General features: G+C 43.4%; 2 protein-coding genes across 12 annotated transcripts in view; both read right to left on the bottom strand.

Annotated features, from left to right (window-relative positions):
• Positions 1-6160, bottom strand: part of pdlim2 (PDZ and LIM domain 2 (mystique)) — a 53992-nt gene extending 47832 nt beyond the window's left edge. Inside the window, exon 1 of one of the 2 annotated variants that reach the window (XM_048244175.1) lies at positions 5813-6160. The gene's annotated coding sequence lies outside the window, so the exon portion shown is untranslated. Of the gene's footprint in view, positions 1-5614; positions 5726-5812 lie in introns of those variants that run through there. The other variant, XM_048244176.1, reaches the window with a different exon arrangement.
• Positions 6161-6568: 408 nt separating this feature from the next.
• Positions 6569-24115, bottom strand: part of sorbs3 (sorbin and SH3 domain containing 3) — a 33423-nt gene continuing 15876 nt past the window's right edge. For 8 of the 10 annotated variants that reach the window (XM_048243375.1, XM_048243371.1, XM_048243377.1 and 5 more), the window contains exons 4-21: positions 23726-23795; positions 23222-23355; positions 22378-22441; positions 20754-20780; positions 20543-20648; positions 19694-19799; positions 17907-17954; positions 17315-17431; positions 15599-15657; positions 13417-13529; positions 12359-12417; positions 12082-12128; positions 11348-11462; positions 11056-11181; positions 10175-10729; positions 9903-9979; positions 8985-9091; positions 6569-8858 (exon numbers count right to left, since the gene is read on the bottom strand). In XM_048243375.1, coding sequence (XP_048099332.1) covers positions 8797-8858; positions 8985-9091; positions 9903-9979; positions 10175-10729; positions 11056-11181; positions 11348-11462; positions 12082-12128; positions 12359-12417; positions 13417-13529; positions 15599-15657; positions 17315-17431; positions 17907-17954; positions 19694-19799; positions 20543-20648; positions 20754-20780; positions 22378-22441; positions 23222-23355; positions 23726-23795 — 1992 coding nt within the window. In that variant the 3' untranslated portion in view covers positions 6569-8796. The remainder of the gene's footprint in view (positions 8859-8984; positions 9092-9902; positions 9980-10174; positions 10730-11055; positions 11182-11347; positions 11463-12081; positions 12129-12358; positions 12418-13416; positions 13530-15598; positions 15658-17314; positions 17432-17906; positions 17955-19693; positions 19800-20542; positions 20649-20753; positions 20781-22377; positions 22442-23221; positions 23356-23725; positions 23796-24115) is intronic. The other 2 variants (XM_048243379.1, XM_048243378.1) reach the window with 2 other exon arrangements.

Raw genomic sequence — 24115 nt, 5'->3', positions numbered from 1 at the left:
CCCACAGAGTCAGTCTCTCTCTCTCTCTCTCTCTCTCTCCATTATTAACTTGGCACAGCCATGTCGTTCCGTCTTGAACTCCCCTCTTGATGCTGTAAAACGATGCTCTGCTTATTGCCACAAGGGGAACGAGAGGTGAAAACGCACAATTTTCACAGAAATAAAAAAATAACAAGAGCAAATAAAGCACTAATGAAATCAAAACAAATAAAAGGGTTTATTCTGATAGGGCTTTCCAGTCTGGCCTCTGGCTTATGCGCAGCTGTAGCTGAAAGAATGAAAACGAGAGAGAAAATTAAATGTCATGTAAGTCCAAAGCCCCTCTCATCAACAATATAGAACTTGAATGACAAATACGGTTGTTTTCTTTCACCATGACACTGCAGAGTGCAGAGATTTATTTTAAGTCATCTTGACCAGCAAACAGCAAGTGATTCATGGACAGAACAATGAAAAATACATGCATACTTAACAAGGCAAGCCTGGCTTTTTTTAGCTGAGGCAGTACCCATGACAAAACACAAAGCCCACACAATAGAGAAGAATTTGAACCAGCAAGCCACCAGTCCAGTTTACAAGGTATGCACACTATCAATTGACCTATGCAGCAACTCATTCAAAGGAGACACCACCTGTCTGATATCATTAAGTGCTTAGTAACAAAGGTATGCTGCTTGAGCACACTTCTGGGTGCCGTGGTCAAATCGTTGACTCATGAGATCAAATTCTTCCACCCTCTTTGCCACTCTATAGCAAACAGGATATTCATGGTGTCATCATGCACAATGCAATGCATGCTTTCACAAGGGTGTATCCATAGGTCCACTAATCAGCAGTTATTTGTGCGGGTGTTTTATGATCGGCCCTGGGCTGTGGCACATGCCAAGTGAGATGCGCAACCTGAACGACACAACACCGTGGGAAATTGAGGCGAGGTCGTCTTGGGTACAACTTGTTCATTCTCGGATGCCACTCCCTTGACCAGGGCATGGTCGTTTGCCTCATTCCCTGGTTTATTCTTATCAAAGTGACTCACGGCAGCCAGCGATGGCCTGCCAGCCTCTTTCAAGGTGAAAAACAGAATGCCTGTGGTGTGAGTCGAAACAGTCAAGTGCAAAACACACACACGCAGACGCAAGCACCGCACGCAAAACATACACCCTGCAGCAGATTGAGACTCAGACCCACACAGACATGAAAGGAAAAGGAGATGCCAACTCCTTAGGGTTCCACACACACACACACACACACACCTTTCCCACTTAGTTACCCATAAACACACAGCTACACAGACAAAAGGAGTTCACCCTCATTTGCTACTGCTGTGGCCTGTGAGTGGGACAGGGAGCTTAGAGATGATTAGCCTTGATGATTCAGGAGCCTGGTGCTCTGGGATGTGGCCCTCAGGCGCTCCTAGCCAGACTGCCCCTGTAATGGTACCCTGAGAGGGGATGGGGTTTAGAGGGGCTTTGGAGGGGAGGCTCAGAGTCCACTTAGAATGGCAATTAAACTTGGGGGGTCAAGAGTCTGTGGGTTTTGCTGACTGGGCCAAGAGGGATTGTATGCTTAAAACTGGCAAAAGGACACAGCAGCTCTTCACAGAGGTTCCAGGGATCTAGCAGGATTTGATTAAACCTCTTCAGCTCAGTTCAATGTATACAACATGACAACATGTGTATGGTCGCAAAGAGGCCTTGGAAAATGACACAAGGCCGGCCTGTGGCAGCAGTGGGGCTGAACAATGGGGCTCTGCAATGAGGCATCAATCAGAGGGGCAATTCCAGTGGGTATGTCAGCCCTCGCCAGACGAGTGCCAGACCGCCTGACTCAAAGAGTTTTGGGCTTTGAGGCAGTAAGGGGAGGGGAAGAGGGCCCAATGTTGGCTCTGGTGAGGGAGTGCCGTAATGAGAGGGTGACTCCATGATGTAATCAAAGGTAACATGAGGATGACGGAAAGCCATCTTGTGTACACCCCCCCTCCCCCCATACAGCTGACACTGCCATTTTTCCTCAATCAACTTCAAAAGGGCAATTTGCGACTCAGTGAACATCTGCCTGACTTGCTATAACAAGTTGGCGAAATTATGTGCAGTTTAGCTGCAGTAAATACAGTAAGACTACACTGTACGCAAAAAGAAGAGAAACCCTCCCACACCCTTGTGTGCAATGTCTACCAGGCTAACATCACAGATCTGTAATTACCAAACCTAGACTCTCCTTCAGTAGATAGTACAGCACTGGAACAGAGTCCCTCGTTTTTATTCTTGTCTTGGAGAGAAAATTCTTGACTTTGACCCACAAGAGATTTCTGACATGTGGCCTGCTAACAGTCTTAACCTTTGTCCTCATTACTGCAGCAAGGCAGGTCTCCAGAGGCCCGCTCATTTTCCTGGAACGCCAGGACTACCTTCACTGCCTGGATCGAGACGAAACTCATAAACGAGAGTTCCAGGGCTAATGCAGTGGCAATGCTGTGATTAAAACTACAGATGGATAAAGATCGGCTCTCACATCCGAGGCTGACTGGAGCACTCCATGGGTAGCCGCACACTCACACGCATGCAGGGTAGGTGTCAACACACACAGGCTAGGTCTCAACAGCTGATTGCCTGCTGATACAACACTCAAAACAAACATGCTGACTACCACACTCACATCACTGAAAGCTCACACACACACACACCCACACACAATGTGAAAGCAAAGGAATGCATGTGTGACTCAAACCAAAGGGATCTATTGCTCGTGGCTGTTTTCATTCGGAACTCTCTATGCTCTTTGTTAGGGCCGCTGCCCATTGTGAAGGGTTCTGGGTATTGTGCGCTTTTTCTGTGCAATCAATGAGGAGCGCGGCCCTGCTGCGATGATGCCAAGCCCACTCGCTTTGGTGACGGCATGTGGCCAATGGCACCTGCCTCTGACACACACCCATAGAATAGTGGGAGGAATGCTACAACTAAGCCGCACCTCATTACTGCTAAATGTCCTGGAATAACATCCCCCACATTCTTCAGCCATCCCCTGTACTGTCACTGATTTAGTCAGTGACTCCAAATCTCTAAGGAGATGGAGAAGACATCAAACAATAACACATGAGTCAAGACGACAGAGAATGGGTGTTGGAATTTAAAAGGTGAGCCGTAGCACTGGCTGGGTACTGGCTAATTGGCCTGTGTAATGTGCTGGTTTTACATAACTCAGAACTCATTCTGTGAGTGTCAGTCACTCTGGGTGTGCCCTTCAGGCCGAGCTTAGTCAAGTTTATGGTCACGTCCTATTATTTTATTATGGTTGGGAAAAAAAATGGTTTCATTCATCTCATGTATGATAGAAACCCATGGTGATGACACAGAGGTTGGAATTTCTGATACACCAGTTCATCTTGGGAGGGAAATAATCCAACCAACAGCTACCATGGTAACATCACAGACACAATTCTAACATGCAGCTCAATTTTCACCTTCAAAGCTCAAACACCGAAAAAAAAAGGTCACACACTAGTTTTATTCCATCACAAAACACTGAGAAGAATATGTTACTTCCCTCTTATTTCTCAATTCATTTTTTGTGGTTCTGCACTTTTGGAAGCCAGTGTGCTTTCGCACATTTTAACCACTCGACATTTTAGCTCATGAGTTACTGAACAAATTTATTCATAACTCAGAACATTGTTGACTACGATAAGCCATTCCAAATGTGTAAGTACACATTTCAGGCAGAAGAGACAAGAGACTTCAGTTCTCAGTCACTGTATCGATAAATCTCCATCTGCCATGAGTATTTTCTTCTGGTCCGTTAAAACAGTCTCTCCGCCCCAGACAAGTGCAGTCAGCTAGGCTCCCCAGTCCCCACATCCTCTGAAAGCACCGTTTAGTCATTGTGAGGCACTAGCTCACACGTTACTGCACCTCGTCACACTTAACGACACGCAGCCTCTCTAAATATCCGGATGCAGCAATGCATCTCTGCTGCTGAAGTGCACGCTAAGCAGCAGCGGCAGCAGCAACAGGCGGCCTCGATTACAGCGTCGACAAACTCGCAACAGACCTCATGCTGACAGGACGAGCCGCGGCGAGGCACCAGAGAAGGGGAAAAAAAGAAAACCAGTCATTTCAGCCATTTATATCTGACTGGAGCAAGGAGGAAAGACACAATAGACTAGTCATCAGGGGCTACTAAGCCATCAAATGGACTGAGATGGCCGTGGTGGAGGAGCCACGACACAACATGACTTATCATAGTTGTAGACTGCCCACAGATTGTATCGGAGTCTGCCACTTCCTGTAGCAGAAACAACAGACACACAGCAGAAAAACAGACAAGACTCACAAAGGTTGTATTGCACAGCAAAGAACAGCACTTCAAAACTTTCTCTCCAAAGCCACAGCCCCTACCAGCAGATTCCATTATGTGCTAGCATCAATTTGGGAGATGAAACATAACTTGTTTGTGGTGGTGCTATTAAGGAAAACAAACAACAACAACAACAACAACGAATCAAAAAGATCATAGGACCACAAGGGCAACAGCAAACAACCAGAAAAGTCCATCCCCTAACATTTTGATGTACTTTACAATGACGATTTAGAAGCCATCTAGAATCACAAAGATAGAAAAGCTTTCAGTGGCCTGATACCGACAACAGAGAAGCAGAGTGTTCTGTCTGAAGCCAGTACATTCTCGGCTGCGCAATCAGCATAGCAGAGGGGGCATCAGGAAACACACACAATTGCAAAGGGGTGCAGAGCTATGAAAGGCAGTGGCACACAAACAGAAGGTACAGCGCTGAAATGCCAGTCACGGGGGTGGGGGCACTTCAATAGGGGCACGTGAGCACTGGGAAACCTCTCCAGCTCTTTCCCACCCATTGGAAAAAAAGTGCCAATTAATCACTGTGCTACAGCTGAATGGCATGTTGACCATTTATTTGTACAGGCTAAAACCTCCCCAAGGCTGTTGAAATAAAACAAAATGTTTACAGTACATATGCTGCGTCATGTACAGTACACATCAGACATGAAACCAGTCTCCTTTTCATCTGCATAATCCTGAAACTGTATTTGTGACAAATGAACTAATATTACCTTCATTTTTTGAGTTGATTGTTCAAGGCTAACTGTTTCTTATTAGTGCCAAATCCCCACCCACTCTTTTTTCCGTAGGCTACTATGCTCTCAAGTCATCATTTGACCACAAACAAAAAATGTTCATAACAGTTTAGTTTTGTTCATAAACATATCTTCACACACCTTTCAACAGGACAGGAACGCGCGATTATTACCAATTCAAGACTCTCAGCCGTCTGCCTTCTTTATACAGCTATGCAAACCTTGAGAACGTCTTAAACGCGCAAACAAAACTTCCATTTGACAGGCAGTAGCCTACAAAGTTTATTTTGAATAACGGTTATTCTCGGATACTTCAGAGAGAGAGAAAACCGCGGAAGAGTAGGAAAAAGTTTGTTCATATTGCGCAAGTCTAATGTTTCAAAACATTTGTCGGGATGCTGGAATCAATTTAAAATCATCAACCTAGACGACTAAACATATTGCTTATGGACACTTAATACTCTTAAACTTAAGTGCAAGAGCCTTTGAAGGGAAATATCACTCACTGCCTTTCACTTCTCTCCGGTGACAGGTAGCCATGCTTCCGAGAAATCTTTCCGTCTCAAATGCCTGATCATTGACAAGACATTTGTTTGTTTGGTTCGAACAACAAATCGATCATTCTCGACATAAATGTCATTGTCAACTAACTAAGCCACAACTTCCAAGGAATTAGTTCAAAAGAAAAGATTAGAAATACTCACCGACGCAAGAGCAGCAGTTGATCACACCTCGCAGACTAACTAATTAACCCCTCGTAAATTTACACCTGTGGTCTGCGGCTCGTTCCACGGCACCTTGCGTCAAATTACGCGAGCGCCAAAATAAAAGAATGTGCTGAAAGGAGTTAGAAAATATTTTTTACAGCAGAGAAATGTCAGAAGTCATCAGCAGAGTGTCAACCCGAAATCCGTTATCGATGTTAGTGCTTTTGTCTATGCTACTGACTAATGAATGTCAAGAGATCTTTGTCATCCAAACAGAAGCAGCGAGACCGCTCCAAAACTATATTGGTCTTAAACAAGTGGTGCTCTGCTATGATGTAAAATCACCTGTGAACACTCCCCCTGAATACATGAGATCACTTGCCACGTGTTGCTATCAAAATAAAGCCCAGGATGGGCAGGCGAAATGGTATGGGGCGTGTCCGACAAGGGGTTGGAGTTAATTGAGACATTAATTCAAGACTGAGGAATCGAAGGTCCGTTTTTTACAAGACCACCATCTAGTGGGCAAATCCAAAACTCACAAAACTGCCTAAAACTGCCTAAAACTACCTAATTAAGCATTAATTTACAAAACTGCCTAAATTAAGCATTCACTTACAAAAACGATCACATATTTCCTGGGTTATTATACATAACCCAATTAGACGCTAACAGCGGTAATTGAGCCTACAGTCTATGGACTCTCTGACTTAGGCTTATTGAAATGAATAGCCTACATGTTGTTGACAAATGTTTTTGTTTCATTTGTTTATTTGAATAATTTGCAAACATGTGAGTACCTTACATTGAAATGCATTGTGCTGTCAAGAAAATATATTATTTTGCAATTTTATTACAGTTAAAAATCTGTACATTGTCTTACTGGTCAGATTACAAGAGCAAAGGTGAAGCAAATCAGTACAACAGACACGACAGCTTTTATTTACAAACCAGGCTTTTCACTTCATAAAATATGAACCTGTGCAACCATTGTATAAAAATCAATCATATTATTCTATACTTGTACTTCTAGGAAAGGAATTTAAAATTATTTTCTTAAGTAAAAGTTGTAATGACTGTAATCATAGAAGTTAAATGTGTCAAAGGTGGCTAGTCATTATACCTAATAGGAAGGGCAGCACTTCAGGGCTGGACATCTCCTTAAGGCACAGTCTAAATATGCACTGAGTGATACAATCTTTGACGGTGGCTAGTTTATTGCATACCACTGAGACAGTTTCAACATGTGTTTTCCAAACAAATGCTTTTGACCATGACATGGTCCATTAATACCAACTTATATATCAAATCACTGCAGCATTGATTGCTTTTTTCATTTTAGCAGATATATTTAATTGAAGCCTTTTATACAATTTTAGACATAAGCGAATTTGTAAAATTAATTTTGGCTAAATCTTTTCATATTTGATCTTTGTGGTTGTCAAATCTCTGGTGTTAGGTTACCTAGTTTGTCTTTTGTACAAGACACATCATAATATCATGAGCCACAATGATGGGTAATAGGCCTATGTTTAAATCAACAAGCAACAAGCCTCAGATGGTGAAAAAACTGTTTCCATTAGTTGGTTCCAAAGTTGGCTATTGTGCTTGGTTACAGATGGTTTAAATTTAAATGGTTGCTCAGCTCACAATTGCAACAAAGTACTGGGTTTAAGCAATCAGCATCCACTCAATACAGGCACAGAGAAACATTCTATGAACAAATATGGAGTGAGTTGTGTCCACATGAGGACATATTTTGTGATAATTTTTGCATTTGTTAGTTATAGTCATAAAGCACTCTGTAAACTTTTACAAAGCTTTTACAAAGCTGTAAGCTTTTTAGAGGATATAAGGGCTTTTAAGGTGTGGTGAATTGGCACAGAGGTGTAAAGAATCTTCAGACACCTCCACACGTTCAACACTGAAAACATTTTGCTGAATTGATAAAGCTGTCGTTGTTGTTGCTGTTGTAGTTATTCATGTTTCCACTTCAGTCCTCCACAAAACAAAAATAGGACACATATCGGAGATCATGCTCATGATTTTTTGGCCATATTCGCAATATTGATAAAAAAAAAAAATACGTTTAGAAAAAAGCTTTTCTATATGTTGTATATTGTTAACTTTCAAGCTCTGTCAAATGCTGCATGGTGAGTTACTGGGATATGAAGAAGCCTGTTCATACAACACAAAAAGAGGAATACAACACAGAATACTTGTGGAATCCGATCGTAAGGCATTAGAATCTGTTGATAACGCAAAAGCCATAAAGCGGTCCAGGCATATTTAGTGTCGCTTTCTTGTCACCATCTTCTGGCCATCCACGATGCTGTTACAAATCTGAAATCAAAGTGCAAGACATCTTTTGACAGGGCTGCTTTAGACCTAAAGAACATCATGTGCAGGTCTGTGCTGAAGAAGGCGCCGTGTGATGATGTCACTGACACTGGTGACGGTTCAGACCATGCAGACCTGGGTGATGGGCTTTGCAGGAACAACCAATTATTTATGTGTAAACAACTAGCTTGGAGTGCAATTGTCCTATGTATATAGTGAAACCTATGTAGTTTAACCTGCATCAAGTCCAAGTGCCCAACCCCATGTTGCAGTGTCCATTTCTGAGGAGTGTTGTGAGTCCCACACACATGCTGAGAAAAGTGACAACAGTGATGGAATTGCTCTCTGGACATTTTGTGGTTACATTGTTCGTGCATCTGTGGTCTGGACATGAAGGTGTGCATGCAGATCAATGCTGAGTCAGGAAATTAGAGTAGAAGTGTGTGTGTGTGTGTGTGTGTGTGTGTGTGTGTGTGTGTGTGTGTGTGTGTGTGTGTGTGTTTGCCAAATCAAACTTATTTTGTCCATGTGTGTGTCTGTGGGGAGGAAGTACACTGCATTCATTTGTGGCAAGCGAGCCTGTGTAAAGTGGATACAACTCAGAAGCAAACTTCTCCAATAACAGTCAAACATTCCAGTGGTTACACCGGTGTCACATAGTTGCCTGGAAACGTCCCAAAGGCTTGTGTCCTTTCTGACGTACCTGTAAAATAAAGGACACAGTTAATTTGCCCTCTCCAAGACCCCAAACAGAATTTGACCACTATGTAGTGTTCAGTCACAACCACTAGGGGGCATTCAAGTGTCAACATTCTCATGATCAACTTACCTACATACCAGCCATCATCACACCTCTCCATCACCTGCAAAATATCTCCCTCCTTCAGTTCCAGTTCATCCTTGTTCTGCGGTCTGTAGTTGTACACTGCTTTATACCTGCAGCAAACAGGAGAGGTCAGTGGGGCTTCCCTCATAAGCTTCATACGGCCATGCAAGGCAGTTTTAGTTGTACAGCGCACTTAATACACAAGACAAATCAATGTGCTTTACACCATCAGAAAAAGAGAATAGCAGACAATAATAAAAGCATGAGGGATAGGGAAAAAATTAAAATACATATATCAACAGACATAAAACACATAATCAAATCTGCTAAAATGCATAATTAAAAGTCTTAAAACATAGAATGCAACTAATTAATTTGTTTTATTAAAAAATAAAATACATAATTAAAAGTCATAAAAGAGTGCAACTGATTAAAAGCATTTGATCAGATTAGGGAAAAACCACAGAGAACAGTCTTGTCTTCAGTTTTGATTTGAAACTGGTGGCAGTTGGGGCATATTTTATGTTATCTGGGAGTTGGTTCCAGAGCTGAACCGCATAGAAGCCAAATGTGGCTCCACCATGGTTCTGAGTGTCTGGTTAACAAATAGTAATAAGGCCACCGATGAAAGCAGAACACATTAACATTAGAAGGGCAGCCACTCGGTGGGCACAGACCTTGGCCAAGATCTTGCAAGTTGCAACATTATGAAAAACTAAATTTCATTGAGCCACCCCAAAAATTGTGTAGGTTCTTCCTTGGGCCACCACGCTACACCAAGCCTGCAACAAGCCTCATGAAAATCAGCCAGTAGATCAGCCATTTCTGTGCAATCCTGCACTCAGACAAATATGCAAAAAAACAAACAGTCAAACCACACCTACATCATGGCAGAGGAAATAAGTTTAAAAGGAAACTTACGGTGTCCGCTGAACTGCTGTAGATCCAGGATTAGTTCTGGCTTGTGGTGGGGGAGGAGCAATTTTATGGGAATTTGGCTGCAAAAAAAATGACAATAAACTAGTTAATATCAAAAAACATTCTAGTGCAATTCTATATGGTGACACATTATTTGTTTAAAATACTTAACATACAGTATATCAGTATAATCATGCCTTTGACTATGTGGTAGGGCAGTTTTAATACATTTAAGTCAAATTAAGACTCAAAAGTCAAATATTCAAGGTGCAAACCTGTGTTGAATATCCAGGCTTGTTACCGACGTTCAGTCCTGGACCCTGAGGAGATGATGGCATGTGATTGGATGTTGACAGTGGTGACCTCACTTCTCTATCCACTGGGCTGTGAGCTGTAGGCGGCGTGCCACTCCAGTGGGAGTTCAGTAACGTGGGTGAGGCGGACCCGGGTGATGCATGGGGCCAGTGATTGGCTGCCTGCTTTGCATTTGCTGTCTGAGTGGGCGAGAGTGGCGAGCGTGATTGGGTGGATGCGGCGCCATGCGGGGAGGGTGAGGACGGCTTGTGGGGTGAGAGCTGTGAGTCGAGGGTGAAGGGTGAGGGGGACAGGGGTGACCGCGGGCACGGGGAGTGAAGCGGACGCCCGGGGCTCCGCGGCTCGGGGAACGTGGGTGACGCAGGCGAGGTGGGGAACTCATCACTAGTTTTGGTGCGGGGCATTTTGTTGACCTGGACGTAGTTCAAGGGGAAGATGCCACTTCGGGAGGTGCCCGGGATCCGACCTTCCAGCCATTGGTCATCCACTTGCCTGGTCACACAGATGACCTCCCCCTTACAAAGAGTAGAGGGATCACTATTAGTTCTCACATTACTGATTGTCACAGAGCATGTTCAAAGTTGTCTAGGAATGGGAATGTTATGCAATGTTTACATGTGCATGCAGACGCGACATGAGTTAAGACATGAAGGATGCAGCAGATTAATGAAACTGTCATCTTAAAGCCATCTTAAAACCACCTTCCTGTCAAAAACGTCCAACTCAGTCATTATCTGGTCAAACAAATTCACACACCCATGCAGCGTGTTCCGTAAGCACCAATATAAGTGACAGTAGTTCCTAAACACATTTATAAATGACAGGATATTGCAACGGTTACCTTCTTGAAAGACAGCTCGACAGGCAGGTCGGCGGTGAAGTTGTACAAGGCCAGGGCTTCCCCATACTCCAGCACCTGAACGGTGGGGGATTTGATGGGAGTAGGCTTCTCAGAGGGAGGGATAATCTAGGGTGGAAGGGAGCAGAGGAAGGAAGGGTGAGGTTGTTGAGGGAACAACTCAATGCTCCGGGAAAAGAACGAAACGAAAGGAAAGTGGACACAAGGCGTGAGAGCAGGTCAGATAGCAGGTCAGATAGCAGGTCAGCGCTTTCTTTGGCGAGGGAGGACCCACCTCCACGTAGCTGGTGGGAAAGATGCCGGCTCTGCCATGATGCTCCCCTTCGTACCAGTTGGCGTCCACCTGCCTGTGGATGTACACCACGTCACCTTTCTGCAGCGGCAGTTCTCTGTGGAGTAGAGAGCAGGGCAAAGGAAATGAGATGAGACTTTGGAGGCAGACCGAAAAAAAAGAGAGAGAGAGAGAGACAAAAAAATTCATCTCATCTCACACAACTTCCTGGCACAACTCATTTCCTGCTTAGTCCACCCAAAATATCCTAAAAGGTCACGCAGCACAAGAGTAATTGGGGGGAAAAAACAGAAGCTTCACCACAAAACAAATGAGAAGATATACAGCAAAAACAACAAGTATTTCTGTACTGCCTTCAATCATGTTTTGTTCACAATGTGTTCCATGCACCTTGATGAACCAGGAAAGATAAAACCAATGACACCTTTTCCTTTTCAAGGACTGTGACGAATTCTGATCCAACACTGGAATTTGGACCACAACGTTCAATAGATTCTCTTTATTGAGTTTTGCATCTACTTCTGTTCCCTCTGAAACCAGAGCTGAGCAGGAGCCTTTTCAGAGTCTTACGTGTTAAATAATTACGGTTAGTATGCACCTCTATCCTCCCCTTCCCCCTCTGCTCTGTGCTTCCTGATTGTGGCATTATAATAAAAAAACCTGTGAGAGAGGAAATGGTCCATGGGCTGATCTGCCAGGGATTATTCACTACTTACTTGGGTGACTGCGCTTGGAAGTTGAACTTGGCCCGGCCCGCCTTCATCTACACAAACACAGAGAAATAACAACGGCATGTTACATTTATATAGCGCTTCTCTCGACACTCAAAGCACTTCACAGTGAAGAGGGAGCCTCACTAACCACCACTATAATAAATACGAATATGAATGTTTGCTGAGCAGAGCAGAGCAGATGCAGTGTATCAACAAATGACGGACAACTCATTTTACAGTTTTTGAGAAAGGAAATGTAATGTCTATGTTACATGTTTACCTTCTTCTCTTCTCTCTTTGGTGGGAAGTCCATGGCTTCTGGTGCCGGACTGACTCTGCCTGTAAGTCATTATAAAAGAAAATGAGGGGAGAGTGTCAAGTTTTAAAGGGGCTCTGTTTCTGTAATAGCTTATGGTGAAGCATGATATAGCACTTTTTGCATGCAGTTATTTGCTACACATGCTGTGTTGTCTGTGCTGTGCAGACAACGTATATCTCTGTTTTTTTCAGCATACCGCTGTTCTAGCAAATCAGCAGTTAAGTATATTATAACCGTCATGACTGTGCAGAGGACTAATTAGATGGGAAAAGTTTCATGTCTTACATCCATCCATCGCACTCCATTCTGCGCATAAACCACATAAGTTGATCTTAAGTAACACTGTACGTATTATTACTTTTGGAAAGGTCTTGTGTTAACAGTTGTCATTCAAGTAGCTGAGAAGTCAAATGCTCACTTGGTCTGTCCCAGCACATGTTACTGTACATTAACAGTGGCTGCATTCTCAGGCCAGCTCTCCATGGACTAATCTCCAAGAAAAACAATTGGATAGAGTTGATCTATAATCAAGACTTCCTCCGTCGGACCTTATTTTTTGCCAGCTTCCTCTCTCCTCCTACTCACAAGTCTAAGCTCGACCCAAAAACGCAGAAGTCAAACCTCAATGTTTCAGTTTAAAAACACTTTTTGACCACCGAGTAGACAGAAGCCCAGGCAAAACAACACAGTTCCTGGAATGTGTCTGTTGGATGTGTCCTGATATCAAACGGGGTAACATTCAGACTTAAGAGCAGCAGTCACACGCACACACGCACACGCACACGCACACACACACACACACACACACACACACACACACACACACACACTTTTCTATCTCAAACCTCAGTGGATAAGTAAAACACAGATAAACACAAAAGGAAAGGAAAGATCAGAGCTGAAACTGATGCTAGAATGGTTGCTTAAACATACTCAGACTTCCATGGATAAGGGTATAGATAGTGATAGTGTTGTGGTGCCACATTTCACTCAAATTGTTTTGTTGGGTCTGCTCTTACCTCTAGCATAGAATGAGCCAGGCACTGTGGCCCGAGGAGGAGCTGTGACCGGGACAGAGGAATGGTTGATTGGAGCCACCACCTTTGTTCCAGAATGTATTGCACCTGGCCAGCTGTTGGAAGGTAGAATGAGTTCAACAGGCCAATTGTAAAGTATAGTCATAACTTTTGTTTTACAGAAACACAACTCTTAGCTCTCTATGACATTCTATACATGACACAAACATCCTGCTATTCTGAAAGGATCCCTTGTGAATACTGGACTATCATGTGCTTTCGGATGCTCTGTTACAAGAAAATAACTCCTAGGTTCCTTTTCATCACAATAACTTGTAAGCAAAAAAAGTTGAATAAAATATTAAGCTCTACAGGATGGATAATGGTAACAACATGGCAGCCCTCATCTGAGAGTTCAAAGTAGTGTCTCTCGGCTCCATAGTCAAGGTGGACCCTTGGCTTGTGTAGGAGTCAGGGTTCTAAACGCTCGGCTTTTGGCAAAGCCATCAGTCTGCACTGTGCAGATGCAGAGTCTGGTCTGTATTTGGGCTCATTCACGTCTCCTCCCTCAGGGAACAGCAAGCAGACTAGACAAGAGGGGAAGCAGTAAAAGCTTGCCACACTCTGAGAACTGTGTGTTTCCACTTGTCATTTCCGTGGCAACAGGGGGCTTTTTTTAACAACGTTCTGAGGGGCTGTGAGCTTTTTAAGTCTGTAGTGAAGAGGTGTGGAAAGTGCTCAACTAAATGAGAGAGGAGAGGATTATTACTGAATAGGTTAAAAATGTGCGGCACTGGCCTCTTGACCTAGTAAACAGCGGAGTGGAACATGCTGGACTGGAGAGGGACGAGGGTGCCTCTGCCTGAGGCCTGCAGGACCAACTGATCTTCTAAAACCATGCTGCCTTTGTTCAGCCTACATCACATATTCAGGCATGTGAAAAAAATAATTGTGCAGCCATGGCTGACAACATTCTCTAAGAGACTCGCACACCAAAACAGCTGGAGCAGTCTGAAGAAGAGCAACGTGCTTAACATGTTATGCATATTAAATTATTTATGGGAGCTGTTTTGGACAGATATGGTAGAGATGACAGTACTAGAGATGACAGTACTGGTGGTTATGATAATGATGAATGAACACGAGATGTTGCACGCATATGCATGAACATGCACACACAAGCACATGCACACACACACACACGCACACATGCACACACACACACACACACACACACACACACACACACACACACACACACACACACACACACACACACACAGACAGAGGTCCATACGCACATGTACATGCACATGCACATGCACACACACACACACGCACATACACGCACGCACATGCACACACACACACACACACACACACACAGACAGAGGTCCATACGCACATGCACACGCACACACACACACACACACACACACACACACACACACACACACACACACACACACACACATAGCAGTGCCAACTACCACACGTGAAGCTCAAGGGAGGTCAGGTATGTGGCTGCCAGCCAAATGTTGAACCATTAACCTATCCCTGACACACGAGCATTGAGCCGATGACTTTGCCTGCGTCTTGAGTCCTATGAGTTAGATGACCGTTCTATTGTTTATTTATTGTGTGCACTACAACGCTATATCTGCATTGTAATAGCCTCTTGTTTCTTAGATTTATGATTTTGGGTTTGACATTTCTTTACTTATATTTGGAAAACCTTAAATGAAACTTTAACTAAAATAATCATATAAACATGTATTCATATGACTGAAGCTGCACCTAAAATGGAACTTTAAACTTTTTATTGACTTATAGCAGCACAGCAGTAACAGCCAGAGATCCGGTACAAGTCAACATGTTCACTCTGAAGCCCCCAGCCAAGTAGCTTTACTTTACAGGTAAGAGGAAATCAGCTGTCCTCAGGCAACTGACAACTGATTCACAAGACAATGACACCCCACCACACACACAAACACACACACACACACACACACACACACACACAAACACACACACACACACACACACACACAACCTTAAAAAAATTCTCTTTTAAAAGTGCTTAACATAAACACACAATACACACAAATACACACATATACCAACATTCCTTAAAGATGCCCTCACCGGCCGTTCATTACAGACACAAACAGACATAGAGACACACCTGTCGTCCTGCTCTCTCCCTGGGGCTGGTGTGTTTCCTGAGGTATTGCTCCTCTCGCCCTGTAAAGAGAGAAAGTCCACAGTGAGTCCTGCTTTGCCCCAGTCTACCTCTGCTCTGTTGTGGACGCTGTGCAGGCAGTTGAGCTGCAGCTCAAGGAAAAGCTTAGAGGAAATTTAACAGAGGGGTGACCACTCCCGCTCCAGCAGATGCACATCTCCCCTGGGTCCTACATTCCAAAGGTTGCCGTTAGGCTGAGTGGTGATGTAAAAACTGCCTTTAAATGAGGTGAATCATTCTATTTATTAGGGACCAGGTGTGACTTGGTTAAAGCCATCAGAGCACACAGCCAACTGTAAATTGTGTGTGTGTGTATGTGTGTGTGTAGGGGGTTAATCATCCCAAATAGTCTTAACATTCAAAGCAAGTGACTGTTTTAAAAAGATACTTTTCTCACATTAGAGGAGGGAACGAACAAAGAGGCAGTGATCAAACACTGAGACAGCATGCAGAGTGAGATAGATTTAGCAAATTGAGGTGAGGCATGTGACTGGTGTAAGTCAAATTCAAGAGCTGTCAGGCCAAGCAAGGCAAGGAGGGGGGGGCACTTCTTGGTGGGTATGAGACTATCCAAAAGAGGACTGAGCCGTTGTCTACTGGGTTGATGTCCATTCTCAGATAGAGATAGAGAGAAAAAAAGAGAGAGAGAGAGAGAGAGAGAGAGAGAGAGAGAGAGAGAGAGACTGGCTAAAACACTCCAAAGTGTCATCCATATCTTATCCCTCTCATAAACAGGGTCTAGCCTGCAAGTCTCCAACAACTTCCTGTAACAGCTACCAATATGAAATAAACTCTTAGGGATAGTTTCAAGTACATGAAATAACAGACTTGTCCTGCACTAAAGAAAACTTCAATGAAAATCTCCATTAAGGAAAACTATTAGTCTTGGCTCCATGTATGGGAAACTGGCTGTTAACCCATTCGTGCTGGATGCTGCACGACGCAACATTCTATCTCCCACCTGTTGCTGCATAGCGCAACATTGACTCTCCCGCTGGTTGCTGCGTAGCGCAGCATGCTTTTTATTTCATGTTTCTAGGTGTGCAGAGGCTTAGATAGTAAGGTTTTGGTAGACGTTGACAATTCTTAGTATTTTTTCAGAAAACCCTCAGGAAATAAGGTTATTTAGTCTAGAATGCCATAGGATTCTAAAGGCGTTTTTTTAGCAGGCATTTCAGGAGTAAATGGGTTAAATAACTAAAGCTGCTATACAGTGACATTCTAACAGTAAGTCAAAAGGAACTTAGCTGAAAGCTTTGCATCACTGTTTTCGCAGCCATTTATGACTTGAATCTCAAGCAAATCCTATCACATTCAACATCATTTGCATCAACGCTGAGTAGTTACACTATAAGCTTGGATTACATCCAACAGGTTTCAGACCACAAAGAATGCAGTGAGTATGGGCCTGTCAGGGCAAAGTGGCAAAGCTACAAATGAAGGAAAGTGGGTATTCAGGCAGGAGTTGTGACTATGGTCGTGAGGTTCAAGGGGACACAAGCCATTAGCAGAGAGGGTAGATGAGGGGCTGTTTGGGGGGGTGTGTGAGAGAGGGCACAGGCTTTGAGGTTTGGGTGTTCAGAGATGATGTCTGTGGTGTCTGTGATGTCTGTGGTGTCTGTGGCGGTGAACGGCGTCTAAAAGGGGGTGACTCAGTACCTCACCCCAGCCTCGCCGCCGCGGCTGATGCTGCTTCTGGGAAAGCTTCCTCTCCAGCCCACGGATGTCCGAGTCCAACTCCGCCTCGAAACGATTAAGTTCCGACACCAGCGTTGCCTGAGAAACGCAACCACGGGAACACAGCATTAAATAAATAATAATAAATGAATGGCTGTGGTTTTCATGACATTATGAGAAAAGGACATTATATAGCTTAAGCAACAACCCATGACACAAATTCAATATCCTAAATGGCGGAAATACAGTGTTCTAGAAAACTGCTGTGCTCTGCCCACAAGACTCCATTTACCTCCATAAAACATTGTTCATTGGCTGGTCACAGTGCATACCTAGAAGACTAAAGATGCTTTAAGATGAAGGATATAAGGACAAACAGACCCACACACACACACACACACACACACACACACACACACACACACACACACACACACACAAAAACACAGACACACACACACACACACCAGTCTGTGTACACTTGCGTTCAGAGGGATATGGGTATGTTTCCACTCCATTGGGGAGATCCACTGCTTTCACGTCTGTGTGCTTAGCAGTGATGAATGGCACTCACCTCTATGGAGGGGGAGCGAGGCTTCTCAGGGGTCCTCTGTACCTGGAGCTGTGAGTGAGAAAGACAAACACTGTGAGCAAAGCCAGACCTGGGCTACAAGCACGTCTCACGTACATTACACAAAATTTGTCAGCAATTATGGCAATTTAGTAATTGTAATTTATAACTAACCAGCCAGGTTAAGACACATGCCAAAACTGCTTAGAAAATAGAAGGAATAGACTTAGGCAGCGTTTCAAAAACTTTTTCCAAATGTATGAAAAAACACATAAACACTCCAACACAAACACCTTACAACGAGTCTCTACCTTCTTTCATGTCCACTCACGTCAGACAAGTAACTGCCTCCTTACCCAGCTCATACACAGCAGGGGGCAGAGTAGGCCAGACTTCTGTCTGATTCATGTCATTCATTATCTGCCAGTTATACAGCTCAAGAGACTCCACAGACTCAACAGAGCAGACTTTTTTGTAAGGCACCTTAAAGAGCAACGCCATGTAAATGATGTGCAAAGAAGCCCCAGAGAGAAGGATTTACACAAGGCATTCCTTTACGAGGCTAAAAGCCTCACAATGAGAGTCCTCCATTTCCCCTACAGTTTTTTTATGTTCCTTGAAAAGCCTTGGCAGGACTATGCACTCTCAAAGCCAAGAGCATCGCAGAGACACTCACCCTGCAGGTCACAATAACGCCGTCGGCCAGTGATGTCACTCGCCAAGGACGCTGCACTTGACACGGCCGATGCTCCCGAACAGGCAGAGCTAGAACCACCACCGCGATGCTCACGTTAAGGCGCTGAGCCGTGGACGGGCAGCCTAGCCTGACGACCTCCCAGGAGAGCGAGAGAGGAGAGTGGGCCGTGAGCTCAAGGATCGGCGGGGGTACAGTAGACTAGCGCGAGCAGTTAACAGCCTAATCACTATCACAAGACGCCTCTACCCTGAGACGACTTCGGGCTCCGCGCGCGAACAATGATTTCTTTTCTTCTGCCCCGGAGTGCCAAAGCTCATTCTTTTCCCAGCAGGGATTGGAACACGGTGACAAGAGTGTCTCCAACAGCTTGGCCCCAGACAAACAAGCGGAGTTCCAAGTTACTCAATTTATCTAAGGCCACAAACAAAACAAAAAAAAGCTCTACCCTAATTCTTCCATGTGTACGGTTAGTATGTGTGTGCACACACCCACACAAACACACACACTACACATATACACAAAAAACACCTACGCATTTATACGCACAACAACCAAACATCCAATGCAAAACTTATGTTGTATAAACCTAGTGTCCTTTAAGTATTCTTAATATGTGACCCACCAGGAGTTAATACATCTGTCATCTGTGCTATAAATAAAAGTCAAAACATGCACAGCTATCTTATCAATTTGTAACAGGAAAAGTGATAAAGCAGCAGTAATCCAATTGTATCTTAAACTAATTTGCAAATGGCTTGCTCAGTACAGACAGAAAGTTCAAACGTCTCCATTCCAAAGATTTCAACAACAAAAAAAAAGACAATGATATTCACTCTCAAACCCACACACACCAAATACTGGCTAAACAAAACAATTCAAAGACAAATAAGACTCCCTTCCTTAAACTATTACTTAATTTGCAAAACTGTACGCATTGCCTCATCAGCAATCAGCATTTAACTCAGACCCAACCAACATAAACAATAAAAAAACAAGCTTTCCCAGACACTGCTCTCCTTAGCTGCATGTGCATATGCATCAGAAATAGCTGAAAAGGTTGTAAGGGTCCCCTAAAACACGCACAGCTTCTTACCTGGCTGCTGTTCCCAGAGGTGTTGCGAGTGTTGCTCTGTCCAGGTTCAAAGTCAAAAATGCTCTTTGGCTTTGGGTGCTTCTCTCCAACCTCCAGCTCATCACTCCTGTAACATAATCCCCAAAACAAAATTACAAAATGAAAACACACACACACACACACACACACACACACACACGCACACACACACACACACACACACACACACACACTCACAAGCAGACACACACAGTAAGATACACACACTCTCTCACACACATGCACACATGCCCGGACAACCACTTTCTCAGGTTGTCATAGTCAATGCCGCCAGCAACAGATCCCAACATGTCTGCCCAGCTCTTTTTTTTTTTCCTTTCGGTCTATTCCTCCTTTCTATGAGTTTCCATTGGAATTCATGTGGGCTGTCTAGCAGTAGACCCTGCTCACCATAATCACAGGTCATGTGTGAGTTTCGAAATGGTTTACCTCATGCAGAGAGCATGGAGCTTTGTAACAAAGAGCTATATTTATGCTCTTGCCGTTACATCACCTGACCCCAAATATTGAGACAAACACTAGTGTTACGGCTGTGACTGACTAAGCAGCAGCCAAACTATTAATTCACACCCTGCTTGATATTTATGCATACACACCCAGTTAAATATACCAAACACAGACACACACCCCTCTCTCTCTCCCTCTCTCCATATCTCTCCCTCTCTCTCTCCCTCTCTCCATATCTCTCCCTGTCTACATCCCTCTCCACACCCAAAACACATTCATTCACCGATTCCTCTACTGAAACTCACGGGACCCTGTGACTAGTAATTGCATGACTCTGTTCCACATCCTTGGTCTTCAGCTCACCAGTCAGGCAGGGATCCATAAGGGTCAAGGGTAAAGATGTCCTTCCCATCTGCAGGCCAGTCTACTGTCACCGTCTCTGAGGTCGCAGTGGGGGGCTGTTGGCTCCCTTTGGAAAAGGCACAGACAGGACAGTTGGTGTAACCTAATTACTGTTGAGGTTCATCTATTATCCATGATGGGGTTTTCCAGAAAATGTGAAACCATGACTCACTTTCAGCTGACCAATACTCCATTTCATCTGTAGTGTGAAAGAAATACAACTATGTTAATATTAATTACACCATTTCTATTTCTTCACCATTTACATTTTTCCATTTCAGCATTTATTTTCCCAATTATTATTGTTTGGCACTCTCTGTGTACTGTATCACTATGTCACACCTGAGTTCATGCCTCTTGTTATCAACTCTAAGAGGGTGTAATAAGAGGGGGAGAAATGAGAAGGTACACTCTTAAAACGAATGTGTTGAAAACAACACAACTTGTGTCCAGATAGGGACAACACAGTTTGTGTTTTGTCCAACACATTGCTTTTGTTATTTGTTACATATGTGTTGAAAATAACCCAACTTCTCTGTGTTCAGATAGGTACAACACAGTTTGTGTTGTGTCCAACACATTGCTTTTGTTATTTGTTACACAATATGTGTTGAAAATAACCCAACTTCTCTGTGTCCAGATAGGTACAACACAGTTTGTGTTGTGTCCAACACATTCATTTTAAGAGTGCACTGTACTCCTCCTCTGTGTCTATCCTGTTCTTCGTATAACTACAGGATCACAATGATGAGATATGTTTATCTAGTCTGTGTATTATTGCTTGCTTATTTGTGGATTTGATTGTGTACACATCCGTATGCTTGATCTTTACAGTACATTGCTTCTTGCTGTTAGATAGCCTGTTACCCTGCGTTACATGTTCCAACTGAGAATATACTAACTGAATGTAGGAACCAGTTGTCTGTTTCTGTTTAAGACTGTAAAATTGTAAAGTTCTGAAAATGGGAGGGTGGAGGGAGGTGTGGATCAAGCAGCGTCTATACATGCATTCCAGGACTCATTGGGTCATATTAATGATTGATATCAGTATCATTCCTTCCCCTGCCAGTTCGCTCCAAGCAAAATGAGGTGAGCACATTTAAAGTAGCTGTAGAGGTTTGACCTCATAATGTAAGATCAGTTGCTCCCTAGTTTGGCTCTGCTGTTGTGTTGCATTCCAGTGGCATTAGGAAAGTATTGCAGTCTGGCCAATTGCTGTATTAATCAAGCAAGACTTTCAGCTTTACCACAGAGTAACAGGATATCTGGTGTCTGAAGTATGGTACCACATTCACAATGGCAGTGCAACAGTTCAACATGTTTTTTCTTTCCTATAGACAACAGTAGTCTTTAATTCTGCACTGCTACACGTCTTGATGTAATTGAATTCAGAGTGAAACACTTCAACAGCTTTTGTAGGCTACATGTCATCTTCAGGAGGAGTGTTTGGTTCATTTGGCTTTTTGCTCTGGAATTTATCAGGGTGAGAGGTGAAATAGACATGTGAACACTGAAGCAGCTATTTCTCTTAATATGAGCCTTTAGGCTCCCAGGATGCTGTTCAGTTCAGCTCAGCAATAACAAAGGCTGACAGAAAGGAATTTTCTCTCGCTGTGTGCTGCTATCAGTTGTGTGTGTGTGTGTGTGTGTGTGTGTGTGTGCGTGTGTGTGTGTGTGAGAGAGAGAGAGAGAGAGAGAGAGAGAGAGAAAAGAAAGAAAGAAAGAAGGTGAGAGAGGGAGGAATTGGAGTGTGAGAAGGAGAGTGAGGAAAAGAGGGAGAGATGAAGAAATAATACCTTCTGGCCTCTTATGGATCTGCCTGAACATGCTCCTGTACCAGTCTTTGGGTTTGTTCACACTCTGAGGGAGAGAAAGACAATGAAGAGCTGAGTGAATTGCCACTGAAAACAGTAACAACAACTGTGATACTACAGCCAGCTTACAGCGTTGTCATTCTGTAGAATCCAGTGCAATAGACCATACTGCCAATGCTACAGTCTGCAATGTAGTTATTCATTATTCAAAGGCACAGACATTCAAAGATCCACTGTGGAGGAAATGCTATCCAATAAAAGCTATATCCTGATCAGTGTGGATACTTCTATCTATCTATATATATGCTAAATATGAACAAAGTTATATTTTTAAACTGAATGTGTTGAAAACAACACAACTTGCGTTGTTTTTAACACATTTATGTGTAGGGACATCACAATTTGTGTTGTTTCCTTTTTTATTTGTTACTGTTGTTGATTGTCAGTGTTATAGTGTGTGCTTAGTCAGGGGTTTGGCATTGTCCACACTGAACTACCCTCTAAGGTGGGGTGAACATGCTGTTTCCCTGAATCATGGCTACTAATCTTCTCATTACAGCGTGCTAGATGAGTCAAATTGACCATGCGCCTCTGATGTCAATCACTCTGAGTCACATCAAACTCTAACTATTATAAGCAATTACAAGGGTTTGGCTGGACCACTTTACAGAGTGAGCATACTCAGCAGGACATGTGCATACACATGATGTCTAAACTACTGATAAGGGTTCTCACAAATTCAGTTCTACAAGGACTAATACTATTTCAGGGACATTTAGACACCAGTGAGAGAGGATAAGACAGGATGAGCTCAGCCTTGACTGACCGATCTGGAGGCTATAGGCATGCCCGTCTCGTCCACAGGGCCGATGCCAGAGAATTTAATGAGTCGCTCCTCTCTGGTTGCTGACCTCCTTGGAAGGGTGGAAGATCCCCCAGACTGACCATTGGACATCATTCCTTTAGTTAAAAAAGAAAAACGGAAATGATCTCAATAATGTCACTGCTGTGGACATGGGATCATGGAACAGTCAATGTAACCACAATCCCCATGCTACTGACAGCTATAAATTATGTACAGCATACATGCATTTCCATGTATAATTTAGAACTACAGACGAAGAGAAACTCCAATTGTTCATCAAAAAAGATTATTTTCACCACTAGTGGGCCACAGAGAGCCTGTGTTCAAATGGATGTGAGTGCATGCAGTTTGGGTATAACTGTCCAGTCATGAAAGTGGATAGTTCTGAGAGAAGTTTTACCACTACACTGCACTGCTTTCTATGTATGCTATTAAGACGTCATTAAATCAAAGACACATACATACCTATCTGTGTAGGGCCGTAGTAAGATCCAAAACTTCGAGGTGGATAGTTACTGCCATTTACTTCTGCAACCTAATAGCAGACAAACACAAAATCCCATCAAACTTAAAGACTTGTGGACCAACCCAGTACTCTGACCAATCACAGACCATGTAATATATGACTCAACAATAATTAACCAGCACACAAAACATTTCCTCTTACTGAATATTCACGAAAGACCATGCAATGTAGGAGAGTACCACTAGGTGGTAGAGTTGCTTAAACGCTGACCTTGGTCAGAATAATCATGACTAATCTATTGAAAAACGCACAGCAGTTTATAGCCAGTATAATCTATCTTTTGAAAACATTGAGTGCAAATGCAATGGGCCATAAAATAGGGTAATCTG

This window comes from Alosa alosa, chromosome 5 (genome assembly GCF_017589495.1).
Source record: "Alosa alosa isolate M-15738 ecotype Scorff River chromosome 5, AALO_Geno_1.1, whole genome shotgun sequence".
NCBI classification, from domain to species: Eukaryota; Metazoa; Chordata; class Actinopteri; order Clupeiformes; family Clupeidae; genus Alosa; species Alosa alosa.
The sequence above is the reverse complement of the archived record's forward strand: the minus strand, read 5'-3'. Positions and strand labels throughout refer to the sequence as shown.